The 22,026-nt window shown below is 36.1% G+C and overlaps 1 protein-coding gene and 1 long non-coding RNA gene across 7 annotated transcripts in view; one reads left to right on the top strand and one right to left on the bottom strand.

Annotated features, from left to right (window-relative positions):
- Positions 1 to 5,195, top strand: part of MDGA2 (MAM domain containing glycosylphosphatidylinositol anchor 2) — a 783,360-nt gene extending 778,165 nt beyond the window's left edge. For all 6 annotated transcript variants that reach the window (XM_070630080.1, XM_070630101.1, XM_070630087.1 and 3 more), the window contains one exon: positions 844 to 5,195. In XM_070630080.1, the coding sequence (XP_070486181.1) occupies positions 844 to 932 (89 nt within the window). In that variant the 3' untranslated portion in view covers positions 933 to 5,195. The remainder of the gene's footprint in view (positions 1 to 843) is intronic.
- A 2,726-nt stretch (positions 5,196 to 7,921) lies between these two features.
- Positions 7,922 to 20,102, bottom strand: LOC139084868 (uncharacterized). The gene is made up of 5 exons (XR_011542717.1): positions 20,003 to 20,102; positions 19,187 to 19,235; positions 14,418 to 14,645; positions 10,143 to 10,274; positions 7,922 to 8,346 (listed from the first exon to the last, which is right to left on the bottom strand). It is a non-coding gene; the product is annotated as an uncharacterized lncRNA (long non-coding RNA).
- Positions 20,103 to 22,026: the final 1,924 nt, after the last annotated feature.

The following is a 22,026-nucleotide window of genomic DNA, read 5'->3' as shown; positions in this document are numbered from 1 at the left end:
CCTCTTCCTGAGGGCTCCCAACCTCTCAGGCAGTAACTGGTGCTGTGGCCACACCAGCCAAAGCTGAGATTGTGTCTCATCTTCAAGAGCCAGCTCTCTCTCAGGGGAGAGCCATTCTGTCACTGGAGCCAGGTTAATGAGCTGCTGGGTTTCCCCGTGCTAGCCCTCCTACGTGAGGTGTGCATTCCAAGAGGCTTTAATGAAATACCAGCTGCAGCAGGAATCTCAAGGCAGATCGGTGGAAGGGACTTTTTAGTTAGAATGGACTTCATAGAGCTTCTAAAAACTACACTGAAGAGATAATTATTTACCCAATTTATAGATATTGGACTGATCCAATAAGTATATAAACAGATATAATCCACTATTTGCAGTAGTTCATTTCTCTACCCATAACAATCCCTCCCTAGTTTTCATTGAGACAAGTTCTCTCAGTCTTTAAGCTTACGCATTTCTGGAAGATTGGAAAAAAAGCTGACCTTTTAGGATTTCTGACAGTTTTGTCTTTGTGCGTGCTTTCCTGTGGCCAGCAGAGCTTCGAGGTGGAGCACAGCCACAAATCACACAAACATCTTCTGAACAAGTTTTCACAGCATATCGTATCGATTTAAAAGCTGCAAATAATTTTATTTTATCCAATGTCTAACTGTATATTCAAGTTATTTTCCTTCACTTGTCTGTAAAGTGAAGCTGACAAATAAAACAAAGCAACAAAAATGTTCTCTACAAATGTTTTCCATATACTAAAATTGTTTTATTAATTCACCAAAGTTGTGTTGGTAGCTACGTGGAATACTTATGCTCCTGTTTCTGTTTCTTGGCATTTATTTTCCTTGTCTTTAGATTCCGTTGATGGTGCTGTTGGGATTTTAGTACATATATGGCTTTTTCCCGTTATCGTCCTCATCTCTATCTTAAGTCCTCGAAGGTGACCTTATACTGGCAGAGGCTATAAAAGATTCACCAGGCACTGGCATGAAGAAAGAGTCTTTGTAAATGGACATTGAAAAAACAAACTACCAAAGATTCCTCTACTGACTACTGACTCAAAAATAAAATAATAAAAACAAATTTTTTTAAGCACTGGGGATAAAAAGACATCATGGAAGTATAACTTATTCCAAACAACATATAAAAGATAATCTTGACCTGAGTAGAGAAGAGACCTTCAGGTGCTTTTGTGGCTGAAAAGATTACAGCGTCATCTGGTCATCTGGTTGAACTCTGGAAAAAAAAAAGAGCTATAGAAATCCTTGTCAAAGCACAAAGTCATGGCTGGTTTTGTTTCAAATGAATAGTTTGCTTGTTACCATGGAAACCTAATGGCCTGCCAACAAAAACCTCACTGTAAACAGGGTATGTGAAGAGCTGGCATTTATTTTCCTTTCGAGAAGGTTTTACGTAGAGAATTAAATAAATGTAGGCCCTTTTACCTTTGGTTGTTACCCTTCCTTGAAAATAACCCGAACTCAGAATTATTTAAAACATTCATGTTCCTCCCTACCCCACCTTTATGATTATTCTGTTTCCCCCCATGGCTCAGCTAGATAATGTATGCTGTCTCCTTCTGCATGCACTCCTCTCCAGGGGCTCAACCTGGGCTTACATATTACACAGGCTTATCGGAGTTTGCTTGCGGCCACTTGAACACCCAAACTAAGTCATCTGTTCCAACGAAGAAACCAAACCACCATCTTTTATAAATTGCCATGGAAACCAAGTGCCTTCAATGAAACAAGCCTGAATAATTTTCAACTCAGAAGCTTGCACTGCTAAGAGTGGTTTGTGTAAAACTCTTTTTCTAAACAAACTACAGAGCCTCAATGTGCAAATTACAGGCAAGACAACAAAGCCGCTTCTGAAAAAGAAAGGACCGGAGCTGCTGCGTGAGCCCATGCAGACGAGCTGCTTGTTGCTGGACCTCCTGGACGGCCATGGCCTTCGGCTTCTTGTCCATTAGAAAATCACTTCCTTTGAGACCAGACGTGGGAGCAACGCTTTGTTCTTCCAGGTTATTAAGTGGGTCAACCAGAGTAAAAGGTGGTTAAGATAATACTTAGCGCAGAAGGTGATAAAACACACGAGTGATTTTTTTACTCTCGCCTCCATGTGAAATGAAATTGGCCCTAGCTTTAGAGGGAGCAAGAAAATGTGTATGATTGCAGTGCACACAAACTCTACAGCGGAACTGGGCCTGAACAATCTGGCTTTATTCTAAACACTGAGGGTCGTATGCCTCTGCCCTTTAGTCAGACTCTGTGCAAATTGTGAAATATTATTTTATTATTTTACCAAGATTAAAAACACTTTTACAAAAAAACGAAAACCTGTAAAAATGATTTTGAGCTACCTGAGGACAAATCATACCTTTAACCAGCCAGTTTTCCAACGCATTGTAAATTTCACTTAAACCTGTTGGTTATGAAAATTTGAAGATCTTTTTCCTTAAATTATCTCAGCTTTTAACTTCATTTAAAAAGACTTTTGTCTAAAGAAGAATATTATTATTATTATTATATGTTCTTTCAACACCCCAGGATTAAAAAAAAACTGATTATGCAAGTAATTGGGATATAAGCATTAAATTAGAACATTTGCAAATATTAATATAAAAAGCACAACAAAATGTAGTGGAAAAATGACAAAGCTTGATTTTTTAAAAAAATTCTGTAGAAATGTTTGTGCAAATTCAGTAATTCAACTTAAAAGATAATTTTACAGCTATGTTCAATAAAGCCTCTTTCCAGGTAAGGTATGAAAAGCTGTATGTGTGTTTGTTGAGCAATGTTCACTGATCACGAAAATGAGACTAGTTATACAATTTATCGGTTCTGTGGCCCTGGGATAAATCTTCAGTGCTTCATAAACCCTAATGTCTGCAGGAAGAAAGTTTAATAGGAACACCCTGGCGCACTCTTCTATATTTGTAATAGATGTAAAAAAAGATGTCAAGCCTTTCAAAGTAAAATACGAAACAGATAAGAAGAACTTGGAATTTAATGCGTATCCTCACAGTTAAAGAGGGGACCAGTTGGAATGTCTAGGTAGTGATAGAATTGAGCTAAACCAAATCTTTTAAATTAAAAAGAATAAACAAGTGAGTTTCCTAACTTTTTTGAACAAATCAGGCATACTGAAAAATTTTCAAAATTACAGTCATTTTATCAAACCAAAGAGATTAAAGTAAAGAATATTGGGGCACTTAGCTTAATATTTGCTAAATTTTCCTTCACCTTGGCTTCTATTTTTTGTGGCAACTAACCGTTTATCTCCACTATCCTGCATGAGTGGATCATCCTTTCTAATTGAACTTCTGCACACTCATTGCTGATAATATCAATAAAAATGTTTTAGGTCTAAAGAGAGGCTTAACTCCTTGCTGCCTTCTTTCCTTGATCTTTGATTTGAGTGAGGCTTTTGCAAAAAACTAAGAAGTTTATATTCAGAATATTTGGATATACATGTGTCCTTTCCAGGAAAACAGTCAAGTCTCCTTTTTCCTAAGTAAGCCTGCACAAGAAATTCCTGAAGATGAACGTTTCAATCCTACTGCTAAGCATTCATGAGATACTATAGTCTTTCCCTAACCTTTCACACAGTAAGAATACACAATTCTTCAGAAGTTCATGAGAACTGGCTGGTACTTCAAAAATTAATTTTGATTAGATTTTGAGAAATTGCAGGTGATTGCCAAGAACAAAGGGGCCATCAGAAGAACAGCGAAGCAATCAGATTTATTGATACAGTAATAAAATACGCATCTCAAGTGGGTTCCGGATCATTTAAACAAACCAACAAACTCAGAATTAGAATCAGTTTTTTTCACTCCAGATCAAATGTTCAGTTGCTTTAATTGAAAGTAAGTGGATAAAAATGCGGGAAATTTGGGATAAGTGAAATGTTAATCGTGTTAAGTAGTCTCTTCTTTAATATTAGTAATAATAATGACAACTTTGAAGCACTTCCCTGTTTACCAATTGCCTTCCTTTTCCTCATATTTTTTGTATTTATTATGAGTTGAACTGACCCACATACTCCCCCTTTTTCCTTTTTGATAACATATTTTAAGTGTGATTGATGCCAATATTTTTCTGTTCTTTTATAGGAAGGCATCAGGCAATGGATCATTTAATTTGGGGGGAGAAAGATTATACCATGTAGTCACCATTAGTTAGGAACATTACTCTGTTTCATTAGTTCAAAGATGCTTGCTTCTCCACATTTTAACATCTCTGCAAGCGGGCCTATTTTAATTACAATTGGCAGCATCTGTGTAGTGATATACATAAAATAATGCAGCATCTTAAAACTCATGGCCTCTTAGACATGTTGAAATTCACTAATGTTTCCAGAAGTGCCAAATTATGGCCAATATTATTACTTTTCATCAAACTCAAAAGTGAGAAAAAGATACCCCATCAGCTTGTTAGGATTTATATGAAATACTCGTTGACTATGCATTATTTAAAAATAACGTAACTTTTACTTTGTGCTTTTTGAAAATCTGAGACTTCTCTTATATATATTATATACATACCTAGCCTTGCTTTCTTTTTTCCTGCTACCTACTTTTTAGTTCCATCGTGAATTACAAACCGCTACGTATCCCTGATCTAAAATATTTTCTGGTTTCATGTGATTCATAGTACTTAGTAGGTTAGAAGTTTGGCCTGTCGTTAAATTTTCTTTAAGAGATTAGAACGATGCATGGAACACCACAATGTCATGCAATAGACTAAACTCATGGTACTTCATTTCACATATATCAAAACATGGACTTTGGCATGGCAATGAATTATGATCATTATAATAATCCGAATTACAAACCAACTGGTCAGTTACATCTTGTTACAAATAGTAAAAATATTCCCATTCTTTACTTTTATATTTTCAAATACAACAAAATATGAATGACAACTGTACTAACTTTTCACCAAACATGCATTTTTATTTTAACGACTTTGTAATAAACTTATCTGTCAAAAAGTGTAATTTGAAGAACAATTAATTTAATTCTAGACTGAAGACTGTGTGAAACTGGCTATGGTATTTTTCATGGTCTATTCTTGTTTGGTTGTTTTTGATTAGTGGTTTGAAACACGGTGACAGACTCATCTGATTTTGATGGTGTGATTGACTTAAAAGGATTCTCTTGAATGCATGTTCTTTATCAAAACCTTTTTTTTTTTTTTTAACGTGCCTTTCAAAGATCAGGGCCTCTCAACAGACATTGAAACTGGAAAACTTTTACTCCAAATTCCTTTTCTTCTTGGTTGACAACTACTTCTTACTAATTGCTACGCCTGCGTCTCCACAAAGCAGAAGGGGTACTCTTCTTGCAACTGGCTAGTTGATGTCAATGAGGAGTTATTGCATTTTCTATGAAAACAATAAAATCATAGGGTTCTGTCCCAAGCTAGTTCCTTTCCTACAATATTCCCTTTGTGGCTAACCAATTTAATTAGTTTTCTTAGTGCTTATTTTTAAAAAGCAATGTCTCTGGCATTTTCTACTTCAACTTAGGAGAAAAGCTACCACAGAATGATCAGAACTTTTTTTCCAAATCTGATATAAAAAGTTCGTTGCTGAGTATCCATAATATTTATAAGTATATATATATATATGTTATTGCATAGAAAAAGTAATGCTTAAAGACTTGAAGTTTTAATGTGAAATCTGTCAATTCAGAATCAATCCATCATATGTTCATGTTTGCTTGGAAACAGAAGTGAAAGTTAGGGAGAAATAAATATTCCATATGTTTGTATATGGACTGCTTTATTGACATATATTAATATAAAGGTTATTAAATTATGAGTGGTGATTTCACTACCCTGAACCCACATGAGTATATTGAAATTAAAGAATTGAAATTCAAAATTTTGAGTAGGGCAGAGGTTAAACTCTGGGTAGAAACTGAAATAGTTTTGTCAAGGGAATATTTACAACTGATTGAATTTCATTTCAATTGTACTAATTTTCCATGAGTTGACCTAAAATGTATTCTTATTTTTCAATAAAATGATGGGAAATTCTATGAAATAGGGATTAGCTTGTTAGTTTCAGTTTGTTTTTGTATTGCTCTTAATTGTTGTCCTGGATTTCCAGGATATCATTTTTATTTCTTGAGTCTCATCAGTTATATTTAAATGTATACGTTTAATCAAATATACATTGTGTTCAATTTATATTGAATATTAGTTACATTTTAGAACTCAAAGTTTAGTTTTAACTTACTTTTCCTTTTGACATTTTCCTTCTGCTAAATAGTTTCAGATAGCTGTATGTTATTTTCCCTTGAATTTTCTTTCAATAAATGAAATTATGTTAAATACTCTATTAGTGTTTGGGGGAAATTTCTGCTGTCAATAAGCACTTAAGTTCAAAACAAAAAGATGTTTAGAATGGCGATTATGTTTGCAAATTAAGATGAAAACGCTATCATCTCTCTCACTATTAAGCTTTTACGGACTCAGCACTGCGGCGAAGCGCAATTAGTCCATTAAAGATGTGTGTGGATTTTTACATCCTTTGTGAGGGATCATTTACAAGATTGTGTTAAACAAGTAGGCACTAAAATTTTCCTGAATGAACTCTCATTTAAGAATTATGGCTCCATTTAGTAACTCTGGGCTTCTGCATGATATATGAAATAATTGACTGCAGATTAACAGCGCTAATGTTATCCCGGATGATAGTCTTAACCGCGTGTTTCATGGGGGCACTGCAGGCTAAATGTGGCTCTTCTGCGGGAAACATAACACTGCTCCACAACGATTTGAGTCAACCGAAGTGTAAATGCAGTCCGAAAAATTAACTTGCACTCATTGTTCTCCACTGCCGATTTAGTTTAGTTTTCTCTTTGTCTTTGGTATTATATCTCTAAATATATCCATGAAATTTTGGAAATGCAGATACAATTAGCATTAGCAGACCCGCCAAGCGTATTTACAACTCAACTCCCCTACTGCTCCCTAACTATATATTAACGTGCTATTTATTCTTCATAAGCTATTTAGTTTAGTGGTCAAAGAAGGACTTTATCCATATTTGATTTCCTATAGCGTTTATATTCGTTTCAGTCTTCTTTAGTTGTCTGTATTATCTACCTCCCACTGAAACTGTCACCTCCTCCTTGGCAAGGACCGTGTCTCTTTACAAGTTTAGAAACCTCCAACTTACCTAGGTTCTATAGAGATTATTGCATTAATGATTACTCAATTAATCCATGATTTAGAGCAACATTTAAAACAGCACTTATTTAAGGAACCTAGGAAATAAGCAGTAATGTCACCTTTCAGTTGTAAAATCAATGCAATGTCATGGACAAAAGATGTTTCCTGTGTACATAGAAAAATGAGGGTCAACACACCCAAAACGTCAGTTCAAGCAGTTGCAACACAATTTTCTGGGACTTCTTAGTTCAAAAGAAAACAATTAGGTTTCTTAATAAAAGGGCAGATGGTAATGTATTTGCGAACAGAATCATTATAGGGTTAAAATAAGGAAAACGAGACTAATTCTGTATGTTTTGGATTAGATGCCATCATTATACATGAGAATAATACTACATAGATTTCCAACCAAAATGTATTAATTATAGAATATTATACTTAATTTTACATTAGGGAGATCATATGAATGCTAGCTAAACTCAAAATCCTAACTCCTTTCTAGTTTAGAGTTTATTGTAGTATATATTTCTTGGGATCTAATCATCCACTAAACGTGAAATGAAGTATAGTTAAACATGCAAATATTTTTAAAAATAGTATAGTAAGTTGAAGTATAAAAAAATTATAAGAATGAGAAGATATGTATTTAGTTCCGGGAAATATTTTAGATAGCAAGACCTAAATTCTTACACATGGAACAAAATAATGAGAAACCAATTAATTTTTAAAAATTGGAAACAATGTTGAACAGAGAGGATTATTAATTTTTTTATTTTGTTTGCTTTGAATTATATGTTTTAATTTCCAAAATTAGCACAATTCATTGAGCCCAAAATTAAAGATGGTATAACTCTAGTACATAGCAACCACCCAATAATTAATTGTTAAATAAATGAAAAAATGAGTAGGACAGTGTCTTATAATTTTTTAGTGAAGTAACAGGCATCTTTCCTTTTTCATTGATTTGGCTTTTGACGATATCCCTGACAGGACTGACGTTCCGCATGTATCCCAAAGGCCGTTCCAGGGCAAGAGTGTCGGAGGGTGCTGCGAGGGGATCAATCCTGATCGACGTCCCCCCAGGGCCTGCGGCTCCTCACCCAGCCGTCCGTGCCTTCCCGCGCAGTGTTGCTTTCTCCGTTTAGTCTTCTTTCAAACTATAAATACTCCCCTAAGGAAAACATATCACTCCTTAATATTTGGGGGTAACATTTTATCAGCTCACAGTCTTCAAATATCTAGCAAAATAGACTGAGAAAACACTGGGCCTACTGGAAGGGGCTAAGGAACAGGAAGGAGAAGCCTGAAGAGGAGAGGCATAGGATTTCAAAGACCACACCCCCTTCACAATTTTCCTGAGGTCGAGACTACATGTCCAGTACATACAATATAGACAGAAGAAGAAGAATGTCAGGATGTCAGCTACACGCAAGGGCTCAAAGAACAGACTGATGGAGCTCCTAGGACAGACCATAAACAATGAGGTCCCAGAGAGGGGGGCAATATGAATAGGTGTCGATAATGCACTTAAAAATGGAGCTAATCAGACTAGAATGTTCACGTTAGTAGAAAGGAGAGAAAAAGAAAATTACATAACCACATGCATTTTGGTAGAGACACATAATCTAAAAAATGAAAATAAAATATTTAGATCAAATAATTTTGAAAAGGAATTGCAAAAAATAGAGAGAGAAATATTTTATCACACGCCCTTCTTGCTTTCTCTTCTTTCCCCTACAGTGACTTTGGTTACCACCTGGCTTCTCTGTCCTCCTTCTCCTTCCTGGTTATGTGGATTCACAGCCTGTGGGTTAGTCTAGCATCAATTTTCCTTTGATATGTGCTTCAGCAGGCAAGTTCCTGTCTCTGACTGCCTCTATTCGCACTCTTTCCCCACCACTTTCTCATTAGATAATTTTAGTCAACTTATTTACTGTCCCTAACAACTCAGTTTCCTCTTTTGTGAAATAGGAATAATAGCAACAGTAATAATATGGTATTTCATAGGATTGCTGGGAAACTCCAGTGACTAAACTACATAAAATACTTTAACAATTTCATAGAACACAGCAAGCATTAATGAGTGCTAACTTTTTATTGATATGCTTCCTATTCTTAGAGAAAGAAGAAGAGTAAAGTTTAGAATCATAATGTTGATGACATGGCACATGTGCCAAGTTTGGAAATGAGCATTTTCAAATTATTTCCTCTTTCTCTAATAATCTTACGTCAAGCCCATGCATATGCACGCATTCATACAGGCACGCCATTTATATGATTTATCGTTTTCAAACTTTCACACACATCCTGTTGTCTGTTCTAATCTGTAATTAGTGACTGGGCGAATCTAGGCACGATGGATGGCTTCCAGTCCTCCTTCCATCACCATGGCTGTCTCTCAGAGCATGTGGACGGGCACCTTTTCACAGCGTGCGTGACCCAGAACTGAATAGAATAGCGTTTAATAAGCAATGTCTTATATTTTTATCTTCCGGTGAACCTCCATACTATATCAAATCTAAAACAACATTATTTCATGTACTGCTAAGAAGAAAAAAAACCTATTTTTACTTGATTGCGAGACACCATCAGTTATAGCAGGCAATCTTATTTCAGAGATGTTAAATTGTGAAAAAAAGAATAGAATCTTAAGATTAGCAAAATATGATGTCATTTGTAATTATACTAGATATTTCATTTGACCCTCACAGGAACCTGCTTTGTGTGTTATAAGGCAGTTGGACTCTAACTTTAACATGAATCAAACTCTCCTTGAATGTTTGTTGAAAATACAGTTTCTAGAGTTTTGGCGCCAAAGGTTTTGATTCAGTAGAGCTGAAGGGAAGAAGGAGACAAAGGTTTTTAAAGAAGCCTCTTAAATAATTCTAATATTTGTGACCAAAACAACCACAATTTAATAAAGATTGGTGTAGTGAAAAGAATATAAATTCAAATCTTGATTTTCACCACTGGTAGCTGTGTGATCTTGAGCCGACGGTTTAAAATCTCTGTGCCTTCGTGCTCCTGGGGATGCCATGGAGAGGTCTGGAGTCAGAGAACCAGGGTCCTTCATTACATGATCTCCTTCCATCCCCTTATCTGTAAAAGTGTGCATTGTGTTATCTAATCAATCAGCTAAAATATGTAAAACACCTAGAATATGCAAGTACCACCTAAATCTTTGCTCACCTGTACAAATGGGATGGCAAAAATAGTACCCACCTCACAATGCCATGAGGATTAAATGAAGCAATTCGTGTCAAGGCTTTGTCCAAGAGAGAAGCAGGGTGTTGCTGTTTTGGGGGTTTTTTTTTTTTTGAGGAAGATTAGCCCTGAGCTAACATCTGTGTCCATCTGCCTCTACTTTATATGTGGGACATCGCCACAGCATGGCTTGATAAGCAGTGTGTAGGTCCATGCCCGGGATCCAAACCTGCGAACCCCGGGCCACAGAAGTGGAGCACGAGAACTTAACCGCTGTGCCACCAGGCCAGCCTTCTGTTTTTCATCTTTTTTAAAATGTTTGCTTAATAAAGTAACATATCTTTCAAAATAAGTTATTTAAAAATTACCCTCATGGCTAAGGCTTATTTTCTTTTCCTTATTTTATCTTGAAGATAGACAAGGAAGAATTTTCTACAATATTTTAATGTTCTTATTTATCTGACATGACATGTATTAGCCCCTAAATGAAGTAAGCTTTCTGTCATTACTTTATGCTGTAAATGATTTTTGAATAATCATGTTTATTTTAGGTTATAAAAAAATTAAGTTAGAAAAATTAGACAATTGTTAGTGAATAAGCACATACGGCATTCTTCAGAAGTTACCATTGGTTTTGACATATGTATTTATGTTCTAGACAGAAATGCTGCTCATTTTTTTAAATTAAACTTTTACTTTGAGATAGAGATCCATGTGCCATTGTAAGAGATAATGTACACAGATCCTGTGCACACTTTACCCAGTATCCTCCAGTGATAACATCTTTTACTTAGGTGCCTCTGTGTGTATTTAGTTCTATGCATTTTTGTCACATCTGTAGGTTCGTGTATTCACCACCACAGTCAAGATACATGGTTCAATCACCACCAGAACCCCTTCAGTGTTGCCTTTTTGTAACCACGTCCACTTCCCACCTACCTGTCCTTCCCTCCCCTCCTCCAACCCACCCTATACTCCTGGAAACAACAAATCTGATCTCCATTTCTACAATTTTGTCATTTCAAGAATCGTCTATAAATGCTACATACACTATCTAAATATTTGGGATTGGCTTTTTGCACCTAGGATAATTCCCTGGAGATTTATCCAAGTTGTGGCATGTATCAGTAGTTTGTACCTTTTTATTGCAGAGTAGTATTGTGTAGTGTGGCTATACTACATCTTCTGTAACCATGCACCCGTTGAAGGACATCTGGGTTGTTTCCACTGTACAGCCATCACAAATAAGGCTGCTATGAACATTCATAGACACACTGTTGTGTGAACATTAGTTTCCATCTCCAAGATGGATGTTCAGGAGTGTGACTGCTGGGTGGTATGGTAATTGTAGGTTTTGTTTTATAAGAAACTGACAAGTTGCTGTCCAGAGTGGGTGTACCATTTTACATTCCCACTGGTGATGATCCAGTGAGTGATCCAATTTCTATGCATTGTCACTAACATTTGGTGCTGTCACTACTTGCCTTATTTCACTACTTTATTTATTTCATAACTATTCTGATGGATGTGTAGTGATGTCTCTTTGTGTTTTTGCATTTTCCTAATACTTAATGAACACCATTTTGGTTTGCCATCTGAACATCATCTTCTGTGAAATGTCTAGTCATATCTTTTGGCTGTTTTCTAATTGGATTTTTTTTTTTTTTTTACTGTTGAGTTTTGAGAGTTCTTTTTGTAATCCACATGTAAGTCATTTGCTGGATATGTGGCTTTTACATGGTTTCTCCTAGTCTGTACCTTGTCTTATCCTCTTAAAATGGTATTTTACAGAGCAAAAGTTTTTAGTTTTGATGAGGTCCAATTTATCATTTTTTCTCTTTTGCATTATACTTGGGTATCAAGTCTAAGAACTCTTTGTCTATCCCTGAATACTAAAGATTTTCCTTCATTGGGCTTTTCAAATCAATGTTGTCCTTATCTCAATATGGAAATTTGGACAAGTTTTAAGTCTTGTTACAATGTTAGGTGCATTTATTTTAGTTCAAAAATACTGATATTTTCCCATAGCAGTGATGAAAGGTGTAAAATAAAGATATAAGTGAGGCTAACAATTTAGATATTTTAGATATTAAATCTAAATTTAGAATACTACATTAATGTTAGTTATATGATATGATATGACCATTCCATAAAAACTTTCATATAAAGAGAAGAACGTTGCCTCTCTTCATCCCAAAACACACCCAGAGAGTACTGCTTTTAATTTTCCAAATTATTCTTTAATTCCACTTAGAGGAATTATGTCATGGAAATCAGACAGCCACGCAAATAATCATGTAAAAGGATATCGTGGCAGTTTCCAATGGTGAAACCATTGGAAACATTCTAAATGCCCCTCAGTGAGGGAATGGTTAGAAAGCATGGTTGTGCTCTTCTCATATCTGCTCTAGCTTTGACACCACAGGGCAGCCTGAAGACTGCCAACCGTGTGAGAGATTTCCAGGGGCCAGGCCCACCCATGCACTATAGTTCAAAAGTGCCAGAACGTAATACCACAACTAGCCTCCCATCGCCCTGCACCAGCAGCCCTCAACCAATGTCTAATGCCCAGCTTTCTAGCCCTGAAGGAGAATAACTCCGAGACTCCTATACAGACTGAGAATTCCCAGTGGGACCAAGTCCATTATCCACAGTGGTCCTTAGATTAAGAGCAACTCTTTACTGGGTGCCTTCCTTCCCTTTATCAACTCCTCACAGACCTACTAGAATTTCCTAGACTCATCTTCCAGATAAGATATTGCTCTGAAACATGGTCTCAAAGACTGCTTCTGAGAGAACCAAACTAAGACAATGGTTTATTTACAGAAGAGAGAACCAGGAATTTCTTTTTAAAAGTAGGCTTGAACTTTATGTAACATATAAATATGTCTGCTATATATTGTTAGGTTAACAGCATACATAACATTCGATGTGGTTTGGTATATTTATAAAAGTATGTGTTTCCCAAACTGCTAATGTTCTTCCTGTCTGGTAGGTATGGTTTAGCAAATTTTCTGTTTCTATTTTATTCCTGGATTCTCAATTTTTTTGGACATTAAACATATATTAATTTTTTAGTCTGGAAAAAAAAAACCTGGGGAGAGAAAAGCAAGAAAATGGCTCAGTGTAGGAAGAGATTTTCTTTGGGTTTTTCCTTGTTCAAAGGTGGATCTTTTCTCGATTTGGATGGCCTAGAAAATATAGCGTTAGGCATTCTACTCGGAGGCAGAAGACAATGAGGAGAACACCCATGTCTGCTTGGTGAGGTCTTAGGGACATGCTGGGATCACGAAAACAGCATAATTATCAAAAGCAAAATACCACTTAATGGCGCACCTTGGCAGAGGGAATCAGGGAAGCTTGCAGAGTCAAGATATGCTCTGCTTAATGAAGCATAATTAATTCAAAGTTCAGTTGGAAATAGTAGTATAAAAGAAGTGAGAATCTTATTTGTAAGTTAGTGAAAACTAAAATATGTACATTAATTATGAATAGCAATGAAGAGTTTACATGCCAGGAGAAATATGCAGAAAATAATGTACATGGTCCTCAAGAATGTTTTTCCACCTTTCTCTCTTCTCTCCTGTACACTAATTACTTGTTGATCTCATTTACGGCCTCTGGATTGTATTTACTTGTGCTGGGAAACAGTACACTGCACAGGAAAGGAATCTCTGACACAATGAGTGCATTTCTCATTCTCTTTCTGGCCTAGTTAGCATTGCTGGCTTGCGTCTGTGCTAATGAGGCCAGGCCTGTGGATTCAAACCCCATCCTGATTAGCTGTGCACAGAAAGATGCCCTCCATGGACACACACTGGCAACCTCAGCCAAACAGCTGACCAATGCTTGTTGTTGGTCAGAAATGGGACTATCATTAAGTGGCTAAATTCACGGTTTTCATTATCACTCTTGAATAAAATTTTCAAAACCTTGTTTTACATTGCTGTATTAATGGCCACTGCTTATCCAGTATTCTTTGTGTCTAGAATGGCACCAACAGTCATTATAACATAAGCCAGAAACCTGGGAATTAACCTTGATGCCTCTCCATTCTTCATCCTTTATATCCAATCCATTACCAAATCTTGTTGATTTTTGCCTCGAATATATTTTGATCCAGTCTACTTGCTGCCATCTCTGATGTCACTACTCCAAAGTTACCATGAACTCTTGCTAGGAAACGGCATTAACTTCTCATCGTGGACTTCCACATCCAATACTTCCACCTTTACTCCTTCTCCAACTTGTAGCTCATATGATTATCTTAAAATACAAATAAAAGTTACTCTCCTTAGAGTCTTTTAATGGTTTCCCATTGCTTGCCAAATAAAGACCAAATTCTTTAAAATAGCAGAAAAACCCTTCTTCTCACCCATCCGGACTCATCTTCCTTGTTGGTTGGGCACTGGTACTCCCCAGCACCTATCATATTACATAACCTGTAGTTGGCACTCATCAAATTAAGATGAAAGAAGGAATGATCATCCTACCACTCTCCCTCTTGCTCATGTTGCTTCAGACACAGTGCTTTTCTTCAGTTTCTCCAGTGCTACCTCCACGTTCAGGGCCTTTGTGCCCGCTTTTGCTCCATCTCAAATACTCCAAGCTTCCCTTCCCCTTTGCCCAGTTCACCCCTTGTTTCAGTTTACACAATTCCTCTGGGAATCCTTCCTTCATCATTTAGACCAAACCAGTTCCTTCTATCATATGTTCCCTCTATTTTCCTTTAGAACATTTCTGATGTTTAATTGAATATTTGCGTATTTGATGATGAGTTCCCCTTACTATATTGTAAGCTCTATGAAGCCAGAGGAAACATGCTTGCTTTACTTACCATTTTTTTAAAAATTCAGAGTAAGGTGACAAATGTTTGTTAAGCAATAATGAATGAGTGTATTTCCCCCTTTGATCCCTTAGACGCCAAGTCCAAAGACATCCCCAAAGATTCATTCTCTTTCGTCACTTTATTCTTTTTGATATGGTTCATCACACTTTTTGAAATCACCAACTTTTTGAAATTACCAATGTCGGTATATGTTATCGTATTTGGTGGCTTTTCCTGATTGTTTTGAATACTATCTGTTGCCTCACATGCCACCTATTTCTTCTTCTATCTTTAACTGTAAATATTTTCCAGTGGTCTAAATTTGTTTGTATTAGTCCCATGCCATCCCCTACAAGAACTACCCTTCAGTGGATGATGTTTGAGTTGACCCCATTCGTCAAGCCTGCACCTTTTATGTAGATTCAAGATGTATGTTGAATACTGCTTTTTATAGTCAAAATCAGTACCTGACTTCCTCTTACTCCCTAAAAATCAAATTCTCCTGAATTCTGAAATTCTTCTCCTGAGTTCTCTATCTCCTTAATTTGGCCACCATTATGCTACCATTTTTCTAGTGAACTCTGTTCAACTATGTTCAAAACCTGTAGAATCATCTTTGACTCCATTTCCCTTGCATCCTAAATTTAATCAGTCTTACCTCCTCATTTTTGTCATCTTTAACCCTTTTTAAATTTGATTCTGCTTTCACAGAAATTGACTTAAATTTTCTTCTGTTTAGACAGTGTAATAGCATCCTAACTCATGTTGTTGCCCTTTTGGTCACTGTTCCCAAATTTATCGCCAGAACTCTGTCAGATCGGTCTTCCTAAATAGAGTCCCATCCCCTTATGAGAAGGTGGTCCCCTTCAAGGATTCTTGGTGTCTACCTTCTGCATACTCACCAAGGTATAAATGCCTAAGTGTATAACCCACAGCTTTTCTTAACTGTTTCTAATGTACCTGGTCAGATTACTGTACATTGCAATTTTACTAGAAAACATACCTTTCATAGGACATATTCACCCTTTCTAAGTTTTTGAATTTCATCTTACTATTCCACTTGACTGAAGTGACTTCTACCTTATGGACTTGGGGGTGGAGATGGGGGGGAAGAAGTTCTACTTCTTGAATATTCATGTCAAATGCTACCTTTTTACCTGAAATCCTTCTTGAAATCCATAACACCTTTGGCAGCTCTTTTATGGACTGGGTATTTTGCTTTATATTATAACTGTTGGGTCCTTGTCATGTTTCCTTCCTAGAGACTATAAGCTCCTTAAGAGCAGGCATTATTTCTTATGGATTTTGTGTTCCCTGTCATGCCAATTTCAGAGACTGGCATAGACCAGGTGCTCTGTTAATATTTGCTGAATTAAACTAAACAGGTAGGAAACCAAACTAATAAAAATATGTGTGTATATATATATATATAAATATTCAAGAAATCACTGAAATTTGTACATCAGAATGTATAGAATAAAGAATTTATTGTCCCTGCTGTGTAGTCTGTTTTATTATGATTTAATAATATTATTTGTCTATAGGATTTAACTGTCTTCAAATTTCCTAATAAATATTAATGTGATGTTCCCAAATGCTCTGTGAGATGGTCAGAACAATAAGAGCAAACTCATCCTATAGATCAGGAAGCTGCAGCACAGACATTTTATATCTAACCTACTTAAGGTCACATGACTGAGAACAACGCCAGAACTAAAATCGGGGTCTTTGCCACCATAACATACCACCTCCTAATCCCAGTATTATTTGTTTGCAGAGGTAAAGTGAACCAATATATTAATGGAATTTAGTGATTTAAGTTCTGTTTTATCTAAAGTTATATAATATGTGTAGAATATATTCATCTGGATATTCTGAAAGAGATGGGAAGATTGGAAAAACCCTTTAAGACAAAAGAGAATGAATGCCAGTAATTAGAATATGTCAGTTATTTGCAATTATGTACATGCACAATTGGTTGTGTATGTATGTATGTATGTATGTGTATATGTGTATATCAGCATACACAGTGTACAACATCTGACTGGAAAGGCTAGGCACATACTTCTCTCTCCCAACCTCACGATTTTACAGTAAGGATTCTAGTGACTGTCTCTCAGAGGACATACTCATCTTTTGATAAGGAATTATGAATCGCTATATCATATAGTAGCTGAAAGGAAACAAAATTGAGAAAAGATTTATATATTCATCAAAATTTAATCATGTTCATTTTCGTTTGAAATTATCTGCAACATATCAGCATAAAACAAGGTTCATGTAACTGCAACCAGTTTGATTATTTTCGTGTTGTTTGTACCCAGCTGTCTGCACGTGGATAAGCCAGATTCAGATCCTCTGTGACACTTTGCAATTTGGACCTAGAGTCACATTGGAAATTGTCCAAGGAAGAAAGACATAGTGTTTAAACTTCAATAGTCATCTTCACTCATCCTTCGCATGGCATGTGAGCTCAGGAGAAGAATGGGAAATGCCATGGTGGTACCATGAAATGTTCTGATACCAAAAAATATATAAAAGATTTTTTTCTGACACATTCGCACCAAGAAGCTGGTGTGACTAAGAGGTTTAAGTCATGCACGTGCACTGACGCTGCTAAAGAAACGGCATGACTCAGCTGCAAAGAAAATTTATTTTTATAATTTCTCCCCCAAAAGAAGACTGTTGAGAAGTACTATGGCTATTTCCACCTAGCAATAAATATCAACAGGGATTTCTAGAATATTAATTCTATGTCGAAAGTGAGCAGAGATAGATTTCATAAAGGTGGAATTTAAATAAATCAAAGGAGTAAGGGAGATTAATGTTTACATTTATAATTAATAATCTAAGAAGGATGTCATGCCTCTTCATAAAAGCTTTCCTAGTTCTGCTATTACTATTCTTTTAAACAAATTTATTTTCTATTTTTAAGAATAAGATTGGAAACATATTGATATTTGCAAGTCACTAGGTTAAGAACAGCTCCCTGCATGAAATGTAACCCCTTCTGGTAGAAATGAAAATTCTGTTCTAAGGAATGTGTGCTGACAAGGGGAACATTTCAGTTTCATAAAAGTAGTTTTAATAATACAATTTGATTTCTCACAATTCTTTTCTTTTGGATTTGGCTTCCTTTTCTTTTTCATTTTGAATTAGCTGGGTCTTTAGTGTTGAGAGGAAGGCAGATGAAGTGCTTTTATTAACTAAAGTGAAAGCTTTACTAAGGATTTTTTATTTTTTTCCTTTTTCTCCCCAAAGCCCCCCAGTACATAGTTGTATATTTTCAGTTGTGGGTCCTTCTAGTTGTGGCATGTGGCATGCTGCCTCAGCGTGGCTCAGTGAGCAGTGCCATGTCCACGCCCAGGTTTCGAACCAACGAAACACTGGGCCGCCTACAGCGGAGCACGCCAACTTAACCACTCGGCCATGGGGCCGGCCCCTGATAACTGTTCTTAAGCTTCCTTTGCACTTGTGGACTCATTCCTTTGAGCACGCATTAGTTCATCAGATCCAGGTAACATGCTATTATGAGCCAGGCATGATGCTAAGAACTGGAAATGCAATTTCTGCATGTTGATTCCACTCCTGTTTTGCACTGCAAAACTTATAGGGATCACACTGAAAACAGACTAACACTCTACTTCCACAGACCATTCTTAGGAAAACTCAAAGGACTTAGTTTAGTAACCCAGCATCCTGCTATGGTGTGAAGCTGCCATTGTGGCCAAAATGGGTGCAGGCAAATGGAAGGCAGGCAGCAGCTCTGAAGAAAAGATGTTGCAAGTCTCTGCGCAAGTCAGTTGCTCAAGGAGCCCTCTCTTCTTTCAGTCCTGATATTTTGCAAACTTACTAGTAAAAGTTATAAAGTAAATGTATTAAAAATTCTAAGATAGAAGATAAGCTAACTATCTTTTTGTGAAGTTAGCTCTGAACTGAAAGGTAAATTTAATTTAAAAGAAAAAGGGAATATACTTACCAGGAGCTTAATGAAATCTGCTATGCTGTGCCATCAATTGAGAAAGAAGCTATAATGAAAGAGTCTTTGGTTAAATATGCCCATTTCTAAAGAGCTATTACAAGCCTGACTTTCCTTATCCTTAAGTAAAGTAACAGTTATCTGATTAGCTATTGCAAGTGAACTTTCCAGAACTGAGCTGCAAGTATAAAGGAAGAATAACCTAGAAATAAAATCACTGGTTTTGGAGAACAACCTATATTTTGTTTCAACTATTTCTGTCCCCAAACTGTAGAAATTGCTGTCAGTTTCAATGACTTTGTGAAGGGACTGCTTTCATGGTGACACAAAGTTGTTTAATTTTTATTTAATCAACTTCTAAATTGGAATAAAATGTTTCTATTCACAAATGACGTGAGGAGCTTCTGTAACGTGATGGAGGCATTCACGCTTCTATCCATCTATCTATCCATTCATTTAACAATGACAACAACAAAAAAGGAGTGACTTCTACGAGCCGGGCATTGTTCTTGTAGCAGTAACACGATGATTGAGACAGACAAAAATATCTACTCTTACAGCTCTTATATTCTAGTGGAAGTAGAAATACAACCATCACCACCGCCACCACCAACAAAATCACCAAACTGTATTACACGTCAAGCAGTCACAAGCGCTACAGAGAAAAAACAAAACACAGCAGGGGAGATGAAAGAGTTGACATTGTTGTGCTATCTTTTGCCTTTAATAGGTTAGAGAATGATTTAGGAAATAAATTGATAGTAATCCATGATAAAGCATCCATTGTCTAACAAATTACCAAACAGTGAAAATTACCTGAAAATTCATCTTCTCTTTTTCCTGTAATACGGAGGAGCATAAAAAATGAAAACGAAGAATTGCACGTCTAGAACTGATTAAAAACTAAACAGCTCTCGAACAATTAAAGGATGTTAGATTTTATTTTTAATAAACGGAAGCTTAAAATACAAACTGTTGATCTTAAAATTCATCCTTCAAATATAAAATCTTGATATTGAAAGTCAACGTCCACCAGGATTGTTGTGCACTTCTTTCTCCCTTCTGCTGTGTGTTTCAGAAGATGGAAAAAAAGGACCATTTCAAATAAGCTCTCACTTTTTGGCCACGGAAATTCAGAGATACATTTAAGCCATATAAAATGATGTGTCAAATACATTTAGAAAGAAGAACATCAGCAAGAGAAAAATCAAATTGCTGCCTACTTATGATAAATAGTTTAAACATTTGATTTAAATCATTAACTGACATTTAGAACATTTGGCTCTTGATAAACCTGTGTTGGTTACTTGCAAATATAGCTCAATTATTACCTTAACTACGTATTACATACCAACTCAAAGCTGGTGTCTAATAACTTTAAACTGTCCTAGAATATGGAGGGCACATATCACAATTTCGTATATGGGTAGAAATGGAATATTCATTTAAGTATGTGATTATTTTTACAATATTATGCAAACACGTACATCTTTACTCATTTTAAATACAGTAATCATGTTTAAAAGTAGATTTCATTCAGGAGAGTGTTTTGCACAGAGGGTAATTTAACAAATATTTTTAATAAAAGATAAATATTTAAGAAACATCTTGCAGGTAATGAAAATTTTACATATTTTACCTTATTTGATACGCAGGTTAACGTTATGAATTGAATATTACTGTGCCCAATTTAAAATAAACTTGTTATGTTAAGTAAGGTCAAAAAACCTAGGTATGAATCTCAGCTCCACTATTTACTAGCTGTCTGATCCTATCTATTCACTCTTCCTTATGCCTCAGTTTCTCCATCTGTAAAATACTGAGCTATCCTGGAATCCCAGCCGGTGCTCAGCAAGCCTGGCTTTGAGGTATCTCCGTATTCCCATCAGTTTTCTATTATCCTTATTCCAGCTCATAGCCTTACAATAAACCATCAATAATCGAGGCACCCTCAGAGAACTTCAACTTCTTCCAGCCAAAGGCCTGGCTGAGAAAAGTGCCCCTTTATTTAGTCATTTGACAAAGAGAGCCCCATATTGTGCAGATTCTATGAAGGTTGCCACAATGAGAATGACATATTTCTAATAAATACTTGTTAAGCCATAATTATGATTTTATTCTTCTTATTCAAAAAAATAGTATCTAGTGTTAGATAGACTGATACTGTTATTTTCAAGTAAATAATGAGAGGTCCATTGATTTACTTTTTTTATATCCCTCTTTCACCAAATATGACTTCAAGCAACTAAATAAAATTAATTGAAAAACTGATTTGAAACATTTCTTAAATTAAAAAATAAAATGATTTAGTACAGATTCTTTTCACCTAATGTATTATAAACCATAGGGCAGAAACCACGTTTTATTTATTGTGGATTTCCTCATTTAAGCATTTCTTAAAGCAGGATTCAAAGACTGCCTTCATCAGAATCACGTGGAGTGCTTGATAAAATATGTGTTTTGAGACTCCATACTGATTGAATTAGAAATTCAGGGAAATGGAACCAAGCAATCTGCATTTAACAGACTCCCCAAGTGAAACTTAGGCATATCACAGTTTGAGAGCATTTACCTGACGATATTGCCCACAAGACTTTAAGAAAAGACCAGCGGAGAAGCACTTGCCTGTAGGGCACCTCTAGGCTGGAGGGCTGAGGGACCATTTGATTGACTAACACTGCGAGACTGAGTGTGACCGAGGACGGCCTCCCCCGTTTAGGATCCTGAGAGATAGGGAGGAGAGATCTCTATGGTTTCAAGGGCCCCAGATTTGGAACGTAAAAATCAGATGAGATTTCTAGAGCAGATTTGCCTCACTACCGCAACATGAGGAAAGAGGG

Source organism: Equus przewalskii, chromosome 1 (assembly GCF_037783145.1).
Source record: "Equus przewalskii isolate Varuska chromosome 1, EquPr2, whole genome shotgun sequence".
In the NCBI taxonomy this organism is placed as follows: domain Eukaryota; kingdom Metazoa; phylum Chordata; class Mammalia; order Perissodactyla; family Equidae; genus Equus; species Equus przewalskii.
This window is presented reverse-complemented; position numbering and strand designations above follow the sequence as displayed.